The sequence below is a fragment of the Accipiter gentilis genome, chromosome 8, assembly GCF_929443795.1.
Source record: "Accipiter gentilis chromosome 8, bAccGen1.1, whole genome shotgun sequence".
Lineage (NCBI taxonomy): Eukaryota > Metazoa > Chordata > Aves > Accipitriformes > Accipitridae > Astur > Astur gentilis.
This window is the reverse complement of record NC_064887.1, coordinates 38,053,909-38,070,696: the sequence shown is the minus strand read 5'-3', so window position 1 is coordinate 38,070,696 and position 16,788 is coordinate 38,053,909. Positions and strand designations below refer to the sequence as shown.

At 44.3% G+C, this 16,788-nt stretch overlaps 1 protein-coding gene across 2 annotated transcripts in view; it reads right to left on the bottom strand.

Annotated features, from left to right (window-relative positions):
* RANBP3 (RAN binding protein 3) overlaps window positions 1-6,194 on the bottom strand; it is a 57,529-nt gene extending 51,335 nt beyond the window's left edge. For both annotated transcript variants that reach the window (XM_049807570.1, XM_049807571.1), the window contains exon 1: window positions 6,108-6,194. In XM_049807570.1, coding sequence (XP_049663527.1) covers window positions 6,108-6,129 — 22 coding nt within the window. In that variant the 5' untranslated portion in view covers window positions 6,130-6,194. The remainder of the gene's footprint in view (window positions 1-6,107) is intronic.
* Window positions 6,195-16,788: the final 10,594 nt, after the last annotated feature.

Below are 16,788 nucleotides of genomic sequence, written 5' to 3'. Positions count from 1 at the left end.
AAGACAAGGTAATACTGCACAAAATGGGGGAAAACCCCAACCCTGGTATACTGTAGAGGTGTGTTTCCCTGTATAGTTACCAGGCTCAGAGTAAATCCCATGGCAAAGCAGTGACAAAGGCCAAGAAAGCATTCTCCTCTGCCACCAAGACCATTGTGTCTCGACCCTAAGAGTACAGGATAATTGAGGTTAGAAGGGACCACAGGAGGTCTCTAGTCCAACCTCCTGCTCCAAGTAAGGTCAGCTATGAAGTCAGACCAGGTTAATCAGGTTATCCAGTCTGGTCTTAACTTCGAAGGATGGAGGCTGAGCAGCCTCCTAGGATAATCTCTACTCCTTGACTGTTCTTATAGTGAAAAAAATAACCAACCCCCAATTTTTTCCCTATATGCAGTCTGAACATCTTGTTCCACCTCTCACCTTTTATCTTTTGTCCTTCCAACATACACCACTGTGATGAGCCTGGCTCTGCCTTTTTAATAACCTCCTCATAGACCCTGGAAAGTTCCAAATGTGCCTCTCGAGCTTCCTCTTCTCTAGGCTGAACAAGCTCAGTTCCTTCAGCCTTTCCTTACAGGTCAGGCAACCCAGATCACCAGCCATCCTGGCAACTCAAGTAATTTTTAGATTTTAGAAGAAACCCAGGCCCCATGTCATGAAAACAACTCTCAAGCCCTCACCAGACCACTGTAGCAAGTTTACTACACAGTGAATCTATTTTTATAGCCAAGAACTACACCATTTCAAATATTTTCTTTTAAAATTTACTCCAAATTACATTTAAAGTGCAATAGTGCCTGACTACATGGAAACCTATGAGAGGCAGAAAAAAAACGACTGACAAACTTCCAGGCAAGCAAGTCCTTGCTTAGATCTGAAGAAGCAACCTTCAACACTAAAGGCATACAAGTTGAGAACAACTGCTCTGACTTTAACTTGTTATAATACATCACCTGAGAGAAAAAAGTAGATCATAACTGTGAACAATGAAAGAGCCTTAAAAAGGAGAACAGCAATTAGGCTGTTAACTCACCAAAAATATTCAGTGGTAATTTATTGCCTGTGAAAGGTTTATCTGAGGGTCAAGAAAAATTTAAGTTCAAAGTTAAGTTTAATTATGCTTATTTGAACAGCTCAAGCTGCAAAAATGTTTTTTTCACCTTTATACTGTTTAAGTTATAAAAAGCAGAATAATCATGCTTAAAAAACATATTAAGAGATACGGGCAATTTGCGGCATTATACAATTCTAAAGGTGTTGATAATAAAGTAAGACTCTTCTCTTCCAATAGCTATGAATAGACCGAAAGCAATGAGCAAGCTACCATACCAACAGCTAATCTCCAAAAAGATCCAACAAGCAAAGTCCAATCGTGTTTCTTGTACTTTCTGACATGAAGTATAACTGGCTCATTTATAGCCAGACTTCACAAGTGGTGTCATGGTGACTATAAATTACATTGGAAAAAAGATACTTCCATTTCAAAACTTTGATAAGTTGCTTTTTATGACAAAACATCTGATGTACTCATTCACCTTCAAACCCTTTATTTTTTTGCCTCTAAGAGTATGAGTAAGCAGGTTACTTCCAGACAGTACTTCCACAGCTGGCATGGGAAGGTAGAATGCCTTTTACAAATTTAAGATGAAATAAAAATTCCATACACCATATTTAAAGCACAAACCTTTTACATTTGCAGAGCACATGTTTTCATTTCCCAAGCCCCTGTGGCATTAATAGAAATAAACTGCCCTCTGTATTAGGTAATTTTACTACTTCAGCTCAGGTACTTCACATAAAGCAAATGTTACAAGTCAGAAATGGAAAAAGTAGCTTATTTTCACATGACAGGAAGAGGCAGCCCAACTACTTTGCAATGTAGATAAAATATTTATAAAGAACTCCAAAAATTGTTGAAAAAAATTGTTAAAGTATTTAGCTCTCTCTTGTAAATTAAGTAGTACTTTATGGCATTTGGGTGTGAATTATTAGGACATCTCAAAAAAAATCAAAAAACAAACCAAATCATTCAGTCTAACTTTGCGTCCACTAGTTTATCTGAAGTAAATCACCATCGGAAAAAAAATCTTGTTTATAGGGTCTACAAATGTCAGGGACATTGGTCCATGCCAGCTTTTCCCCTCAAAGTAACAACAAACCTTCCTCTCTCCGAAAGTTACCATAAGGCAATTATACTGAATTATAGAGTCAGGGGGAGAGAAAAAAAACAAAACAAAAAACCAACCAACCAAACAAAAAACGAGAAACAGCACAAAAGCAGTGTCAGCATCATACAAGTCTGGCAAAGGAATGATACTTTTTGAGGAACTGCTTCGATTCTCTCATCTTCTGTACATTTAAGGCAGTTACACACAGTAAGCTTGTTACGATCACAAACTGTATGCTTAGCAATTTCAAAAAGTAAAATAGACTGTGTTTGGTGTCTACGGAGAGAGTTTGCCAACACAGGCTGTGCACGCACCTCCTGAAAGGGAAATGTGAAGAAAGCCATAAATTTTAGCTGAGAAAAAGTTGTATCATTTTTCAGTCAAAAGGTAAAGTAATTCATTCTCAACACAAGGAGATCCTGTCATCTAAGGAGCAGCTTCAGCAGCAAGTTATATACAAACAAATTACTAGTTGTATATTAACAGCAAATTGAGAAAAGCATGCAGATTTATGTGAATATATGCCTGACAGGAAGTTGTCCAGTTCTCCATGATACTTCACTGCCACATGTGTGAGGTATCAGTTTTAAGACATGATCCAGCTAGCATACCAACGAAGAACATAATACCAAAGATTTCAGGTAAAATTTCTAATACCATTCAGTAACTACTTTATACAACAGTAACAATAACAATTGTGCCTACTATTCCAAAATCCAGGTTTTCAATAATCAAACTTCTCAAAATACCAGTCCCCAAAGCCTTTATCACAACGTCACTAAATCTTTGTGACAAAAATCAATCAAACTTCACACAGTCGGGAGAAAGTACTCTCTCCTCCTCTTCATTAGCTCCACACTTACCAGCTAATCTCTCAAGATGAGGGGCAATGCCAAGACCAGGACCTTTTCCTAGGAAACTTCACAGTACAAACTTCTTTCGAAAGTGGCACTTGGACCACCTCATCCTTCACCCCCCTTCTCTGCAGCAGAGGACCCCCTTAATCCAACCACCTTCTGCCAAGATACAGCTTGCCATCAAACCACTACAAAGAGGTAGGTATACAGTTTCACCAACTCACTAGAGAAAAAGGAAAGACAAGTGAATGGAAAAAAATCATGGAACAATTAGAATGAAGAAAATTAAGTAGTTATGAGAACATTAGAGGGAATGCTTGTAGTTTTGAAGAAACGCATCACAGACAGATCATCCATTAAAATATTTTGAAGGCTTAAAGGACATTGGTAGAATGGTTACTTGGAGGCAGTATTGACATCTCAGTGGTGATTTAGAATCTAGAAGGTAAAGATAACTAATACACTGTTGGAAAGGGAAAAAACAATTAATTAATTGAAACAAAGGGGTGACATGGTAAAAGCAACAGGTTCAAAGAGCTTTGCATTAGTAAGATGAAAGGACACGGGCAGAACAAAAGCACTTTTCAAGGCCAGGAGAAGGTTCGTTGCAGTAATCAAACAGGTAAAGAGTTTAAGCAAGTTTCACTTGCATGAACAGACAAGAAAAGCTATTGTTCAAACACCCTAAGCAAAACCAATCTGCAAGAATGACTGAAACCTCTTTCTAGGTACTTGTGTCTACTAAGTGTCAAAGAATAATTAGCTTCACACCTCACAGTGAAGTGTGATTGAGACAGCACTGTTGTAGAGATCAACCAAGATTAAGGAATATTAAGAGCTTTGTTTTAACCACGCTTAGTTTGTGAACATGAACATTTAGCTATCAAATACTTCAAACAAAAGACAACTGATATGAAACAGAAGATCAAAGAATTATCAGTACCAAAATAGTCACTTTGTATATTCAAATGAAAATACCTGGGTACAAGAAAATAAAACATTCACCTACAGTACTGGAAAAATTAACAGACTGATGTGTTTAAGAATGAGGAGAAAACAATCAAAGTCACCTGAGAACATCATTGCCATGTCAGACAGCAAACAAGGCAAACAACGACTAGGGAATCCACTGACTTTCAACAGAAGAATGCTAATTCCAGAAAGTATGTGTATTTGCACTGATATACAAAGAACAGACACGTCAAAAATGGAACCAGAGGAAAGAAAACTAACACCAGACAATGCAGCCAATGATAATAGAATGAGCAGAAGAGACAACAGTTCAGAAGCAAGCTGATCTTGTTTAATCTTACAAAAGATTATATCACATTCTTATTGCAAGAAGAAACAGAACAGCAAAGGATGAAGATGACAACTCTGGAAGGAGATGTGAGCACAAACTAAAGAGATCAGCAGGTGAGGGAAGTCACTGGAGTCAGGAAAGGGTCTGAAGAGAAGAGAGAAAAAGGACCATCAGATGAAAAAGTAAGGAAGGCACCACACACGCCCCCAGCCCCCCCCAAGACAGTCTACACAATTCTGCAGAAATATAGAGGTAGTAGTAGAAACATGTGACAAGTCAGCACCAAAAGATGTAATAAACATAAATAACTTGCAATTCACGGTTGAGCTTAACATTTCCCACTAGAATGGGGAGGTAAAGTCAGGGGCTTGCACGACTTAAGATAGCCATTCCCAAAATTCTGGTTCTAAAAAAACCACAATAAATCCTCAAGATTTATTATAAGGTCATTATAATGACAGTATGTAAATACTGTCATTAAGTTTCTCATGAATAGTCATTACACATCCGACTACTTACTGCCATTCTTGAGACCACTTACCATGCCTCTTTGGCACCGACAGCTCATCTTGAGTTTGGGAGCCAACAGCCCAAGACATGCTGCATCACAGGATTTGTCAAATAACTTAAGTGTAATTATGTGGTTAGTGCTTGTAGAATTCACCTTCAAAAGCTACACCTACAATAGACATTTGCTTCCTGCTGTTTAACATCAAAACTGTAATTGCCACTGGTACAGAGTTCATATGTAAGAAACACTCTTGAAAGAAGGGGCCTCACACACTTTCATTCCTCTCCTTCTGGGGATTTCCCCTCCTCTTTTGTTAGCCAAGAAGAACGATGAGAAACAACAGAGACAGCTGGGGCTAACTTCATTTTGCAGAGACTTTGAGGAAAGTTAGGAATTCTCAAAGGCAAACTGCTGATGCCCACTGTTGCTTAAACAACATTCCACACACCTTGAAGCAGAATACCCAAATCCTGCAGTAGTGCAGCCCATGTCTTCCTGACCCTCTTCAGAGAAGAGCAAAACCACTATTTCTTTACTTCAGAAGTTTTCAGCTAAAAAGTAACTTACGTGCTATACTTCACCTAGGCTTACATAACAGCCTCGACTATTCCCTTAGCTAGAGGAAGGATTAACGCGAGTGGAAGTTAAGGAAAGATTTGCAACAGCCCTAAAGTTGCGGAGAACGACCCCAAAAAGCACCCGGACAAGAAGAGCCACAAAGCGGCTCAGAACTCCCCCAGGGGAGAAGCGCGGCGCTCACCGCCACGCTCCGGCAGCGGCGGGGCTCCCTTCCCCGGCGCCCGGGGGCGGCAGGGCACGCTTTCCCCACGCAGGGAGCGCGGAAGGACGGACCCGCCGGAGCCGCCGCCCCCGGGAGCCGCCGCGCCGCCAACCCGGTGCCACCGCCCGGCGGGAGGCACCTGCCAGCGCAGCGCCAAGACCGCCGCCCGGCGCTGCCCCCCGCCGCCGCCGACCCCCGCGGCAGCGCGGACGCCCGCCCCGCAGCTGGCCCCGCAGGGCAGAGCGGGGCCGGCGGGGAGCGCGGCGGCCCGGGCGCTCCCTTTGTCCGGCCGCTCGCCCCAGAGGGGCCGGGGCACGGAGAGGCCGCGGGGAGGGGGCGCTTCCGAGGGGGTGCCCGCGCCCGGGCGCGCCTCCGAGAGCCGATCGCGGGGCCGAGTCGGAGCCGGAGCCGGGACCGCGGCGGCGCCGGGCCGGACCGGCGGCAGGCCCGCGGCCGGCACCGCTGCGCACCGCCAGCGCCCGCCTACCTTCGTTCGCTAGGTCCGCCATTTTACTTCCTCAATCGCGCCCACAATGCATCGCGCGGCCGGACGGCTTCCACTTACAGCGGGCCCCGCCGGGCAGCGCATGCGGCAATTACGCCGCTCCGTGGCGGCATCGCGCATGCGCGGGTGGCAAGGCTGGGCGGCGGGCGGGGCGGGCCGCTGTGCATGCGCGGGGGTGGGGTGGGGCGGGGCGGGGCGCAGCGTAGTGCGCGGGCTGGGGCTCCTCAGGCGGCTGAGGTGGTGGGGCCGGGTTGTCCCAGGCTGGCCGGGGTGCGGCGGTGCGGGCGTCCCTCGGGTGTCGTCTCCGGCTCGGCAGGGTGGACCGGCTGAGCCCGAGGTCTCCGCGGTGCCGGCTGGGCCGGGCTCGAGCGGGTAGCCTGGCTCCGGTCCGCCTGCGGCGGCAGGTTACGGGGACCCTCGTGAGCCTGATCGATCGCTCTCTGCGGTCCGCTCCCCGTGCAGGCCCCTAGCAGCCGGACTCATCGGACTGGGGCCTTTGAGACCGGCTGCCCACGGATCTTTCTGTTCCCTGCTTGGCCCTGCCCTCTTACCTGCCTCTCTAGCCTCCCATGGCTGCAGGACCTAGAATTTCACTCCATGAGTTAAATGGATCCTCGATTCCTGTTTACTGCTTTCATTAGTGCCTCGCAGTTACAGTCCTGTGGGGTTTACTGGACAGTAATTCTCCATTCAGCTAACTATTCTGTGACTGGATAGGCCTTGACCATACCTTTCCTAGCCTTTTCTCCAGGCAGAAGAATTTGAACACTTTCAGTTTATGGAAGGCTGCTGCTCCATCCCAAAGATTAATATTTGCTATTCTCTGTCACTTCCAACTCTACTGTTTCCAGAACTGCACACTCTGCTCGAAATGTAGGTGAACCAAGGCTTTATATGGCCACAAAATGATGCTGTATGTTGTATACAGTACAGTGCAGTATATAGCCACACTCTGGTGCTCTTGTTCTCTTGATGGTGCCCCATGTGTTGCTGGCTTCTTTGGTCAGTGCACCTAAGCTCCCCTGACTGCATTGACTAGGTCTTTACTCATTAGTAAGGGAGTCAACAGCAGCTAGCTGAGAGGCAGACTTTAGTCTTACCCCTCATGATTGCTTCAAGGTGGTGGCACAGTGTAAGAACAGCATGCATGGTACCTGATCATTTGAATGCATCCCTCAAGCTATAATGCTAGCGCAGAGCAGAATCTGAGGGCCCAGGTCCTGATCCCTTTTGCAAGTACCATGTATCTAAACCATCTGGTTTAGCTGCTAGGAGAATTTTCCATCAGGAATACAACAGTAGAACTGGCAAAAGTTAAAAATGAATGGCACTGACTTAAAAAAATACAGGATACCTATCTTTAAATCAGTATCTGTTGTCAGCATTTGGTCGAACTTTTCTGTAGATCAAACAATACTATTTGGAGTTGTATGATTATTAGTGCAAGCTGCATTATCTGTTGAATCAGCAACACAGTGTGCATAAGAAACCCAGGTGGTTTCTAAACAGTGTTAGGGACAAATACTAGCACGCTTGCTGGACAGGCCATCTAGTTCAGCTGGACGCCCTCCTAGATCTGGTACTCATAACCAAGGAAGGACTGTTTGGGGATGTGATAATCAATGGTAGCGTTGGCTGTAGCAACCATGAAATTGCGGCATTCAGGATCCTGAGGGGAGTGAGAAGGGCAAATGGCAGACTACAGACCCTTCAAGAGAATTGACTTTGGGTGATTCAGAATAGGTGAGGTGAGATTCTGTGGGAGGCAGCTTTGAAAGACAAAGGAGCTCAAGAGAGCTGTCAGCTCATTAAGGACCTCTTCCTCCAAGCACAAGAGCAGTCTGTCCCAGCAGTCAGGGAATTAAGTAGATGTGTGGGGAGACAAACATGGCTAAACATAGAACTTGTGAATGAATAAAAGAATATGTGTAGAGGAGACGGAAGCAAGGACAAACTACTAAAGAGGAATATAGAAATACTTCTTCAGCATGCAGGGATGGTGTTAGGAAAGCCAAAGCTCAAGTAGAGTTGAAACTTGCAAGGGACATCAAATGCTTGCTTTGTCTCACCCTCCATCCACCAAGGAAGTCTCCCAGGCCTCTGTGCTTAGAGACAGGGTTCAAACAGAGACAGGATCAAGTCAAGAATCTCTTGAGAACTCTCAGCCCACACAAGTCCATGGAACCAGTGGGCTGTGTCGGAGGGGTCTGAAAGCTGGTGGATGTCTCTGAGCAGACATGCTCTATCATCTTCAGAAGGTTGTGGAGATGAGAGAAGGCCACATCTGCATTCAGGGGGGCAGTTTAAGCAACAGAAGACTCTCTTTAATCTCGCATTCAGCAGACTACCAAGGCAGAAAAAAATACTATTAAAAGTGTTGCTTTTCACCAGAGATGGGTCCTGCCATCCTTCCCTGGCTTAAATAAACTTGCCACTATTTGATGTGTTACGTGGTCCTGAGCAAGTCATCCTCAGGGTTTCTGAAAGCACGGATTTGGCCATGGTATCCGCAGATACCTGGAGGACATATAGCAAAGCTTCAGAAACATTTGGGTTAGGCCTGAGCAGAAAATTTTCCTTTCTGGAGCTAAGAATGGGAAAGAGATTTGGAAAATTATTGTTTGTCTAGAAAAAGTCCTGGATTTTCAAGGCTGCTGAACACATTGATTCCCGTGGGGATTAAGCATCTAAATTCTGGAGAGGATCCAAGACTGAAAAGGGACATGGCAGAGAAAATCGTTCAAGGAAATTAATTAATAATTAATATTAATTAATTATTCTGTGTTTGGAGCAGAGTCTGAATACAAAGTATTTGAATGCAAAGCCAGCTGCATAATCTCTGTAAGGAGGCTAAAAAGGGAGGTTGGACAGTTAACTCTTCAGTGAACACCATTGCATCTGCTCCCTGAAGAGGAAAAAACTTCGAAAGAACTGGGCTATCGTTACTGTCTATCAAACATCCTATTCACAAGGCAACTATGAAAAGCTGAGCAACCTTAATGCCCTCTTCGTGTAAGATTTTAAGTGTTAGTCTTATACGCATGAACAGGATTTTCATCATGATGGGTAAAGCTGCAGCTGCACTGAGAGACTAAAGATAACTTTTCAGAGACTAAATGCAACTTTTGACAACTAACAATAGCCAAGAAAATATCCAGCAAGCACCTAAGAGAATAAGAGGTCTGAGGTCTCAGATCACCTACCCAACAGTGCAAGTACTGGAATCTGAGAGTGGGCAGGGCAGAAAGCAAGGAGAAAGTAGCTGGCAGACAGGCCTTTAGGTCAGGTCTTTGAATACCTGTTGTCATAGTGAGCCAATGGAGAACATCAACGCTGCTAAATCAGAATTAGCCCCAGGCAATACTACTGAAACTCTGGTCATTAGGCTGCAGCATTTTTTATTTGATCCCAGCTGACTTAAAGCTGACTTTATCATCTCCTCTGATCATTGCCTTAGACTTTGAACAGCTTTGTAAGATTTTTTCCTTTTGTGCATGTCCACTGGCAGCTTGCAGGGCTAGAGACCAGTGCTGACAGCTGTGTGGTGTCCAAATGGCAGCCTGAGTCTATGTGTGGGTCTAGACCTTGTCTGTGCCTCTTCCCTGGAGAACGGGATCACATTTGGTGCAGAGAATTTAGTCAAAAACATTAGCATGTCTCTAATCACGCGGGAACCATAATTTTCAGGGATACACAATGTGGCTGACTTAGCTCCAGTTTTTACGGAATTAAGTTCCTGTCCCAAAGCAGACATGTCCTACAAACTGAGCCAAACACTAATATTGAAAAGGTGTGAGAGTAATTACCCATTATGTGATTATCTAAAAAACAATAATTACTTTTTTAATTTAAGCCCTTATTCTGATACAGATATTCATTACAGAAAATTTCACTTCAGAGCATTAAAGCCTGTTAAACCTATAAAAAACTGTGAACATGCTTTTGTCATGGAAATGTCGGGCAACTTTAATTATAGGAATTACTGTACTGTGCTACCGTGGTACTAGCATAGTGGGTGGTGTGACCTAGTTAAGGGAAGTGATTTAGCAAGAACCTACCTCAGAAAGTTACACTCACTAGACCTCAAGAGCCAGCAGGTCACAGTGTGTTCTCTATTCATGTTCTAATTAGAGCCCATACTTCTCCAGCATCATTAACATAAGAGAGGAAAATTAACAGTTTTATTCTAACAGAGTTTGGAGGCCAGATTCTGATTTAATTTGCCTTCAAGTATGTCTATAATAATACCAGGGTAAATGTGATCCTGGCACTTTACTATTTCAATAAAAAGTAAATTCCACCCACACCAACTTTACAGTTCCTGTGACTTTTAGAAATTAATTACAAGAGTTATCTGTACCCTGTGAGCTTGTCAACTTGCTGATATAACTAGAATCTATTTTGGGTGCATGCCATTAAGATACTATAAATGCCATACTTTCTGATTAGTACTATTGTTAGGTCAGCATTTCTAAAGGGACATGGCCTAAAAGTCACTATGACTTTGACAAATTAAATATTTTTCCATGGTAGAGCTCTCTCTCTCAAAAAAAAAAAAAAAAAAAAAAAAAAAAAAGCTCAACTCACACTGTTTGAAGGCTTTCTACTTCTGAGACTTTGTAATCTGGATGAGCTGAGACCCTGAAAGATTTACACAGTGTTGTATTCCATAGCATGACAGTAATAACATCACTTGGCATTTTAATCCATAGCTGTAAGCATTCATCACCAGGGAAAGAAACAGAGACTCTAGAGTGAAGACAGCACCACAGGTAATCATGATCTCATTTCCAACTCTATTGCTCTACCAGTGCCTTGGACAAGAAGGTAGTCACTAAATATTCAGACCATGTAGGTCAGTAGATATACTACCTTGTCTGCTGTTGGTAGTAGACCTGGCTCAAGCAGAAAGTTGTACTAGAGGCCTCCAGAGATCCCTTCTACCAGCACTTCTGTATGATTTTCAGTGATACAGTGACCATTATTAATTGGGAAGCATATCCAGGACTCTGTGTAAGTCAGGTTCTGCTGGAACCGATCCAGTTGTAAACCTGTTTTTTTAAACTTGTCTCTGCACTGATGGGGTTATTTCTCAGAGGACTTATTCCTTATGGCACGAGAGATCTGGCAGGGACAAGCAACCTCAAGAAGGATACGGCTTCCTTTTTCAACAGCAGCATGGCTTTATGTCAAACTCAGTTGACCAGTGTCACAGTCTTTACCACCACCCAGGCAATTTCTGTGGGTCTTCTAGACCTACTTCAGAAAGTTTTGTTAGAATCCTGATCCCTCTTGTAACGGCTGAGATGTCCTGTGGTATCATGACGCTCAGCCAGAAACTGCTGTGTTAATGACATTGGGTTATTGAACATCTGCCAAGCCACAGATTTACAAACATTTGCTTGCTGGAAATTACAACAATAAAGAAAACACATCTGTTGGCCTGATTTCAAGGCACCTGCAACTATGAAGGCAGTGGTTCGTTATTGGAAACTAATAGTTGTGCATAAGCTGTTGTGAGGGTCTTTAACAATGTGACAGATGTTGGTTACCACGATTAATATTTTCAGAGGTTCTAACTCAGCAGGTTGATTTCTTATGAAACATTTATTTCCCCCTTAGGGAGGATTGAGCCATAAGTTTTTTTTGCCGAGGAAGGAAAGCCATCAATCTTTCTCCAGCTGTAAGGAAAGAGGTCAATTTCTGGCAGTTTTGAGGAAGCCCATGTGAAGAACCAACCACCTATACAGCCTACACCTTGTCTTTTTTCTGGCATCTGGTATAGTTTCAGAAGGCTTTCAGGCTGTTATTAAATTCAGTTCCTTCTAACAGCCTTGTCTGCAAGGATTCACAATGATTTCAGAGTGAAAATCTACAAGGTAAAATACTTGCTACAGTGAAAGGATCAATAGGTCCTATCAGTGGATTGATTCATGAGTGAAGCTACTCACATGCTCAATGCACTGTAGAACTGCACCTGGCTTATAAAAAAAAGGGAATATTGAGGGGCTTACACAGAATTTTGAGGAACTGTATGCAGGTTCAACTGCAGACCCTGTAACAGCATAGGGCAGTGCACCACTGACATGAAGGGGAATGTTTTTGCATTAATTGCTTTGCATGTAACAAATAGCCCAGCTGAGCAAAACTCTACAATTTAAATGGCTTCCTGGTGGCACACAGCCCTGCTCATCCAGGCATTGCTTATGGGTCAGCTCAGAAGAGCAACTTGGTCTCCACGGGCCATCGTGGAAGTCCTCTCCTGTGGCTGTGATCACCAGCACCCACTAGATGGTGGTCTAGGATAATAACAAGGAGGCTTCCTGGGCCCTGCGATCAGAGGGCCAGGTGTTGCTTGCCACGAGGGATGTCAAAACACCGGACCTGTGGGCACCGTCCTAAAATGCCATGGGGGGATCACTGAAGCTGCCTTCCTGGGAAAAGCTGATGTTTTCTCTCGGAGGAAGCAAGCTGGGTTGCTCCAAGTTGTGGCTCGCTTCCAGCAAAGTGCATGTGTGCAAGGGCAACTAAGCCCACTCACAAAGAAATGCCTTAGAAGGGTTCACAGGCTGTAGTTCATGTCTAATTCACTTGCAACATGAATGCTGCTCCTGAGCTTTGACCCTGCAGGCACACTGGTCCAGGACTCGAATCAATGTGCTCATGGTCCTCATAGCTCTGTGTAGGTTCTGCATGACGATAGAGCCTGAAAGTGTGAGCAAGGCTTTCAGTACTTGGGGCTATTCGGGGGCTGAACTAAAAGGCTGAGAAATCTCACTCACTTCCCTGCATTGCTGGGAGACCCTGGCAGTTTGAGCCTGTGCTTGGCAAAACCTAAGAGCTGAAGTGCAAACAGCATTTTCCTCTGCAGCCAGCACAGCATGCAAGCAAAAAGGGAAGTTTTACACCCATTCTCTGACAGGACTGGAGAGCATTTTTTTCCTAGGACTTTGTTTTCTTGAAGTGCTTTCCCAAGGTGGTGGAGCAGTACTGGCATACAGACCAGTGAGGTGGTGAATCACCATCCTTGGAGAGTTTCAAATTCAACTGGACCAAATTCAACTGAGTAACCTGATCAAACTTTGAAGCCAGCCTTGTTTCAAGCAGCAAGTTAAAGTACAAAATGTCCTGCCCTACCTATACCTTTCTATGATTCTGTGATATATTTGATCTTTTCCATTCTTAAAAGACTGTCTGAAATGAGATGTGCAAATAGAAGGGGAAGAGGACGTGGACAGTTATAACTGCAACTGCCTGTCCATCTGAATAGGATCAACATGCAAAAACATGTAAGACCACATTTGTGGTGTTTGATCCTAGAGTTCTCTCCCAAAGGTGCATGCACACAGCCCCAGCCTCCAGAGGCCAGCAGCCGATTTTTGCTGGAGCGTTCTTCCTTCTGAACATAACCACTAGATGGGGAAGCAAGCACTTGATTTTTCACAATTTCTTACTGAAAAATTTCATTTCTTTGGTCTTGGCTATGCTCATACACTTCACTGTGTTCTTGCCTCTCTGTTCAGCATCTCTAAATGGCTACCTGCTCTAGTACCCAGTGCTGTAGCACCGGATCACAGGATTTCAGCCTATCTTAGTTTAGAGGTGCTGTACTAGACGACAAAAGAAAGGCCATATATCCGGAGGCATATAGTGCAAGTCTGCAAAGGCTGTATAGCAGGAGGGTGGCTCTTCCAGGGCAATTATTTAACAAACAAATTTGCGGATACACCTGCAAACAGTCCATACCTTTGGTCTCTTCTGTCTTCTTTACGTCCATTATGTTTTTAAAGAGCGTCCATCCATCTGGAACATTTTTGCCTGTAATAAAAGCAGTTGAGGCCTGTCTTGGCTTCAAAATCTAGCACTGAAAAAAATATCATAAAAAACAATTGGGAAAATTAGAAATATAGACTGTAGACATTCAAAACTGTGGTGTATATTAAGGACAAAATAAAAGCTTTGGGATGTGGTGCCAATGTGTCTCATAATCAGTGTCTGTCCCTAAGGATGTCAGTAGTTGGGATTGTCAGCTATCATGACCTTTCCCACAACAATTTTGTGATTAGGTGGTTAGAATGCTTTCTTGGGAAATCACTGATTATGTGGATTCCAATTTTTATTCTAAATGGCACCGTCCTAGACTTGAAATGTCAGAGAAAAACCTGAAGTAAGCAGAGCATGAGGTGCACAGACAAAGGCATCCGGCTAAAGACCTCTCAGAGGGGCCCTGCATGATCAGCTCTGACTCCAGCTCAGGGTAAGTAAGTATTTGGTCCCCTAGCCATGCTGAGCAGGGCACTATACCTTTGTCAGCCAGGACACTATACCTATGTTAACCACCAACTGCAGCAACACTGACCCCTCTCAGGACCCACCCTGGGCAGCCGCAAGTCAGCACAGGCTGCAGATGTGTTTCTGCCTTCCCAGCATTAACCCAAGCACATTCCTTCCTGGTTAACAGCCCTATGCAGTTTAGCCCCTGGGAGGCATTAGGTATGGACACAGCAACTTTCTGTTCGGCCGAAGTGGATGAGCTGGGCACATGGTCTCACACCAGCTAGCATGAAGTGTCAGGGCACTGGAGATGCTTAGGTCAGGGCGTGAGGGAAGATCCCAAGGTGCCGGGATGGCCAGCACGCCTGCCCTCATTTCTCAAATCAGTGTTCTTTATGGCCACAGGAGAGGGCAGGAGCAGAGAGGCCAGGCAATTTGTCAGAAGTCTCTCCTGACACTGCTTCTGCCACCGCTTACACCAGCACATCTTATCTCCAGGAAGATTATAGGAGGCACTGCCCAAGAAACATCACACTGGAGAAGCTATGGGGAAACATCAGCCTACCAGAGCTGTACAGGAAAAGGATATAGTCAATAATGATAGATTCCTGCAGTGACTCGAGACGAGCAACAAACTCCTGCCTCACTGACAAGTTGGGACTATCTCTATCACCCACACCTAAAATTTTACTTTGGGGCCAATCAGGGGCAGCAGCAATATACCAACTGGGATAATGCAGGCATCTCCTATTGACCAGGGTAGATGACACCAAATATTCCTGGCCAAAACACACCCTGTACTCCTGGACTGGGCAGTGGAAACTTAAGAAACCAGTGACACTGCATTTGCCACCTCTGCCAGAAAACGGCACCATTCAGGGAGCTGAACTGGACAACCCTTTGCAACCTGCCCCTGCGAGGAGGGTTCTGCAGCTGTAAGTATAGGGGTCTTTGCAGAGAGACCCCTGAGCACCAAAGAGCCCCACAGCTCTACCAGAGCTTTGTAAAAGGCTTTAAAATATGGAAGAGGCTTCCCTAGAGGATAGCAGGGTTAGACCCCAGCAGCTGCTTGCAAGCTGTGCAGCAAGCACAGGGTTTTGCACTCCTGTCTGGGACCCAGAGTGAGGACAGTGTTTGTAACTACAGAGAATAACTCTGGAGCAAAGATGCCCTTATCTCAGCAGTTCAGTAAATATCACAGTTATCCACATTATTAAAGTGACACGCTTTACATAACAATGCCCATAGCTGCAGCACTCCTTCATCCCAAAGCCACATATGCAGATGGGTGTCACTTCACAGGCTGGAGTTGAACTATCTTACCTGTTTATCTGAGTCTGTTTTCTTCTGCATCACGTCTGCTGGGTTCCATCTTGGATTAAAGGAAGGTCAGTCACCCTTTTTCCAAGCTAAGTACTAGCATGGAGACTCGCACTGATGAAGTGCCAGGGTGGATGACACAAGTTTTCAGTTGCGAGTTTTATGCGGAGGAGACAACTGTGTCTGTACAACAAAAAGAGTTTCCTGAAAGACAAAAACATGGATTTTGATGTAAACAAGGCCCAAAAGAACACACTTTTGCTGATCTTTTTTAACAAAAAGCTTTCAGAACTTTTAAAGTTCAGTATAAATATGACCAAAATATACTATCAGCCTCCTTCCTCAGTTTTGCAAAGCAACCTTACACCAAGTTTCACAGCAATACTCTGTCCAAATCCAGTATCAGTCTCCACTAGCTAAACTTTTCTTGCTTTAAACCACTTGAAGTGAGCATCTTTTACAAAGGGTATTCAGATCATTGTTGCCATTCTGCTGATAAGGATGGTGAGGCACAAATGGGTCCTTCAGTAAGGTATTTATTATTTTGGCAGGGAAAAAAAAGAAAAACCATTTATCTATAAAGCTGTTTCTCAAAGGCATATTACAATAAAGGTAATTTCTCTGTTGAAACAGTGCTGGCGTCTTAGACTATTCTTGCATTTTTCTAAGATGATCATTCACTGTAGATATGGAAATGATCATTCTGACCCAAGGAGAAAAGGAACATTTGCTGAAAAACATTTATACATATAGCACCCTGTGATACTGCGTGTGGGAGTTTGTGCTGTGGCTGCTGGCTGCAGAGCCTATGTTTACACAGTTGTACAGGTCACTCTGCTGGAGGTCAGATATACTGTCTGTCTCCACTGATGACCTGCTGCACAGCAAGACCTTTCTAGAAGGACCCCACCATAGCCTTCAGTGAGGACCTTGTGGTGCCAAGGCAGCCTGCGTTAAGGGAAGCGGTCAATCTCTTGAAAGAAAAATAAGCAACACTCTCATACATTGGTATGTGGGATATATAAGCACCACACAATGTAGCATCACCTAAGCTGTCCGGGATTGCATT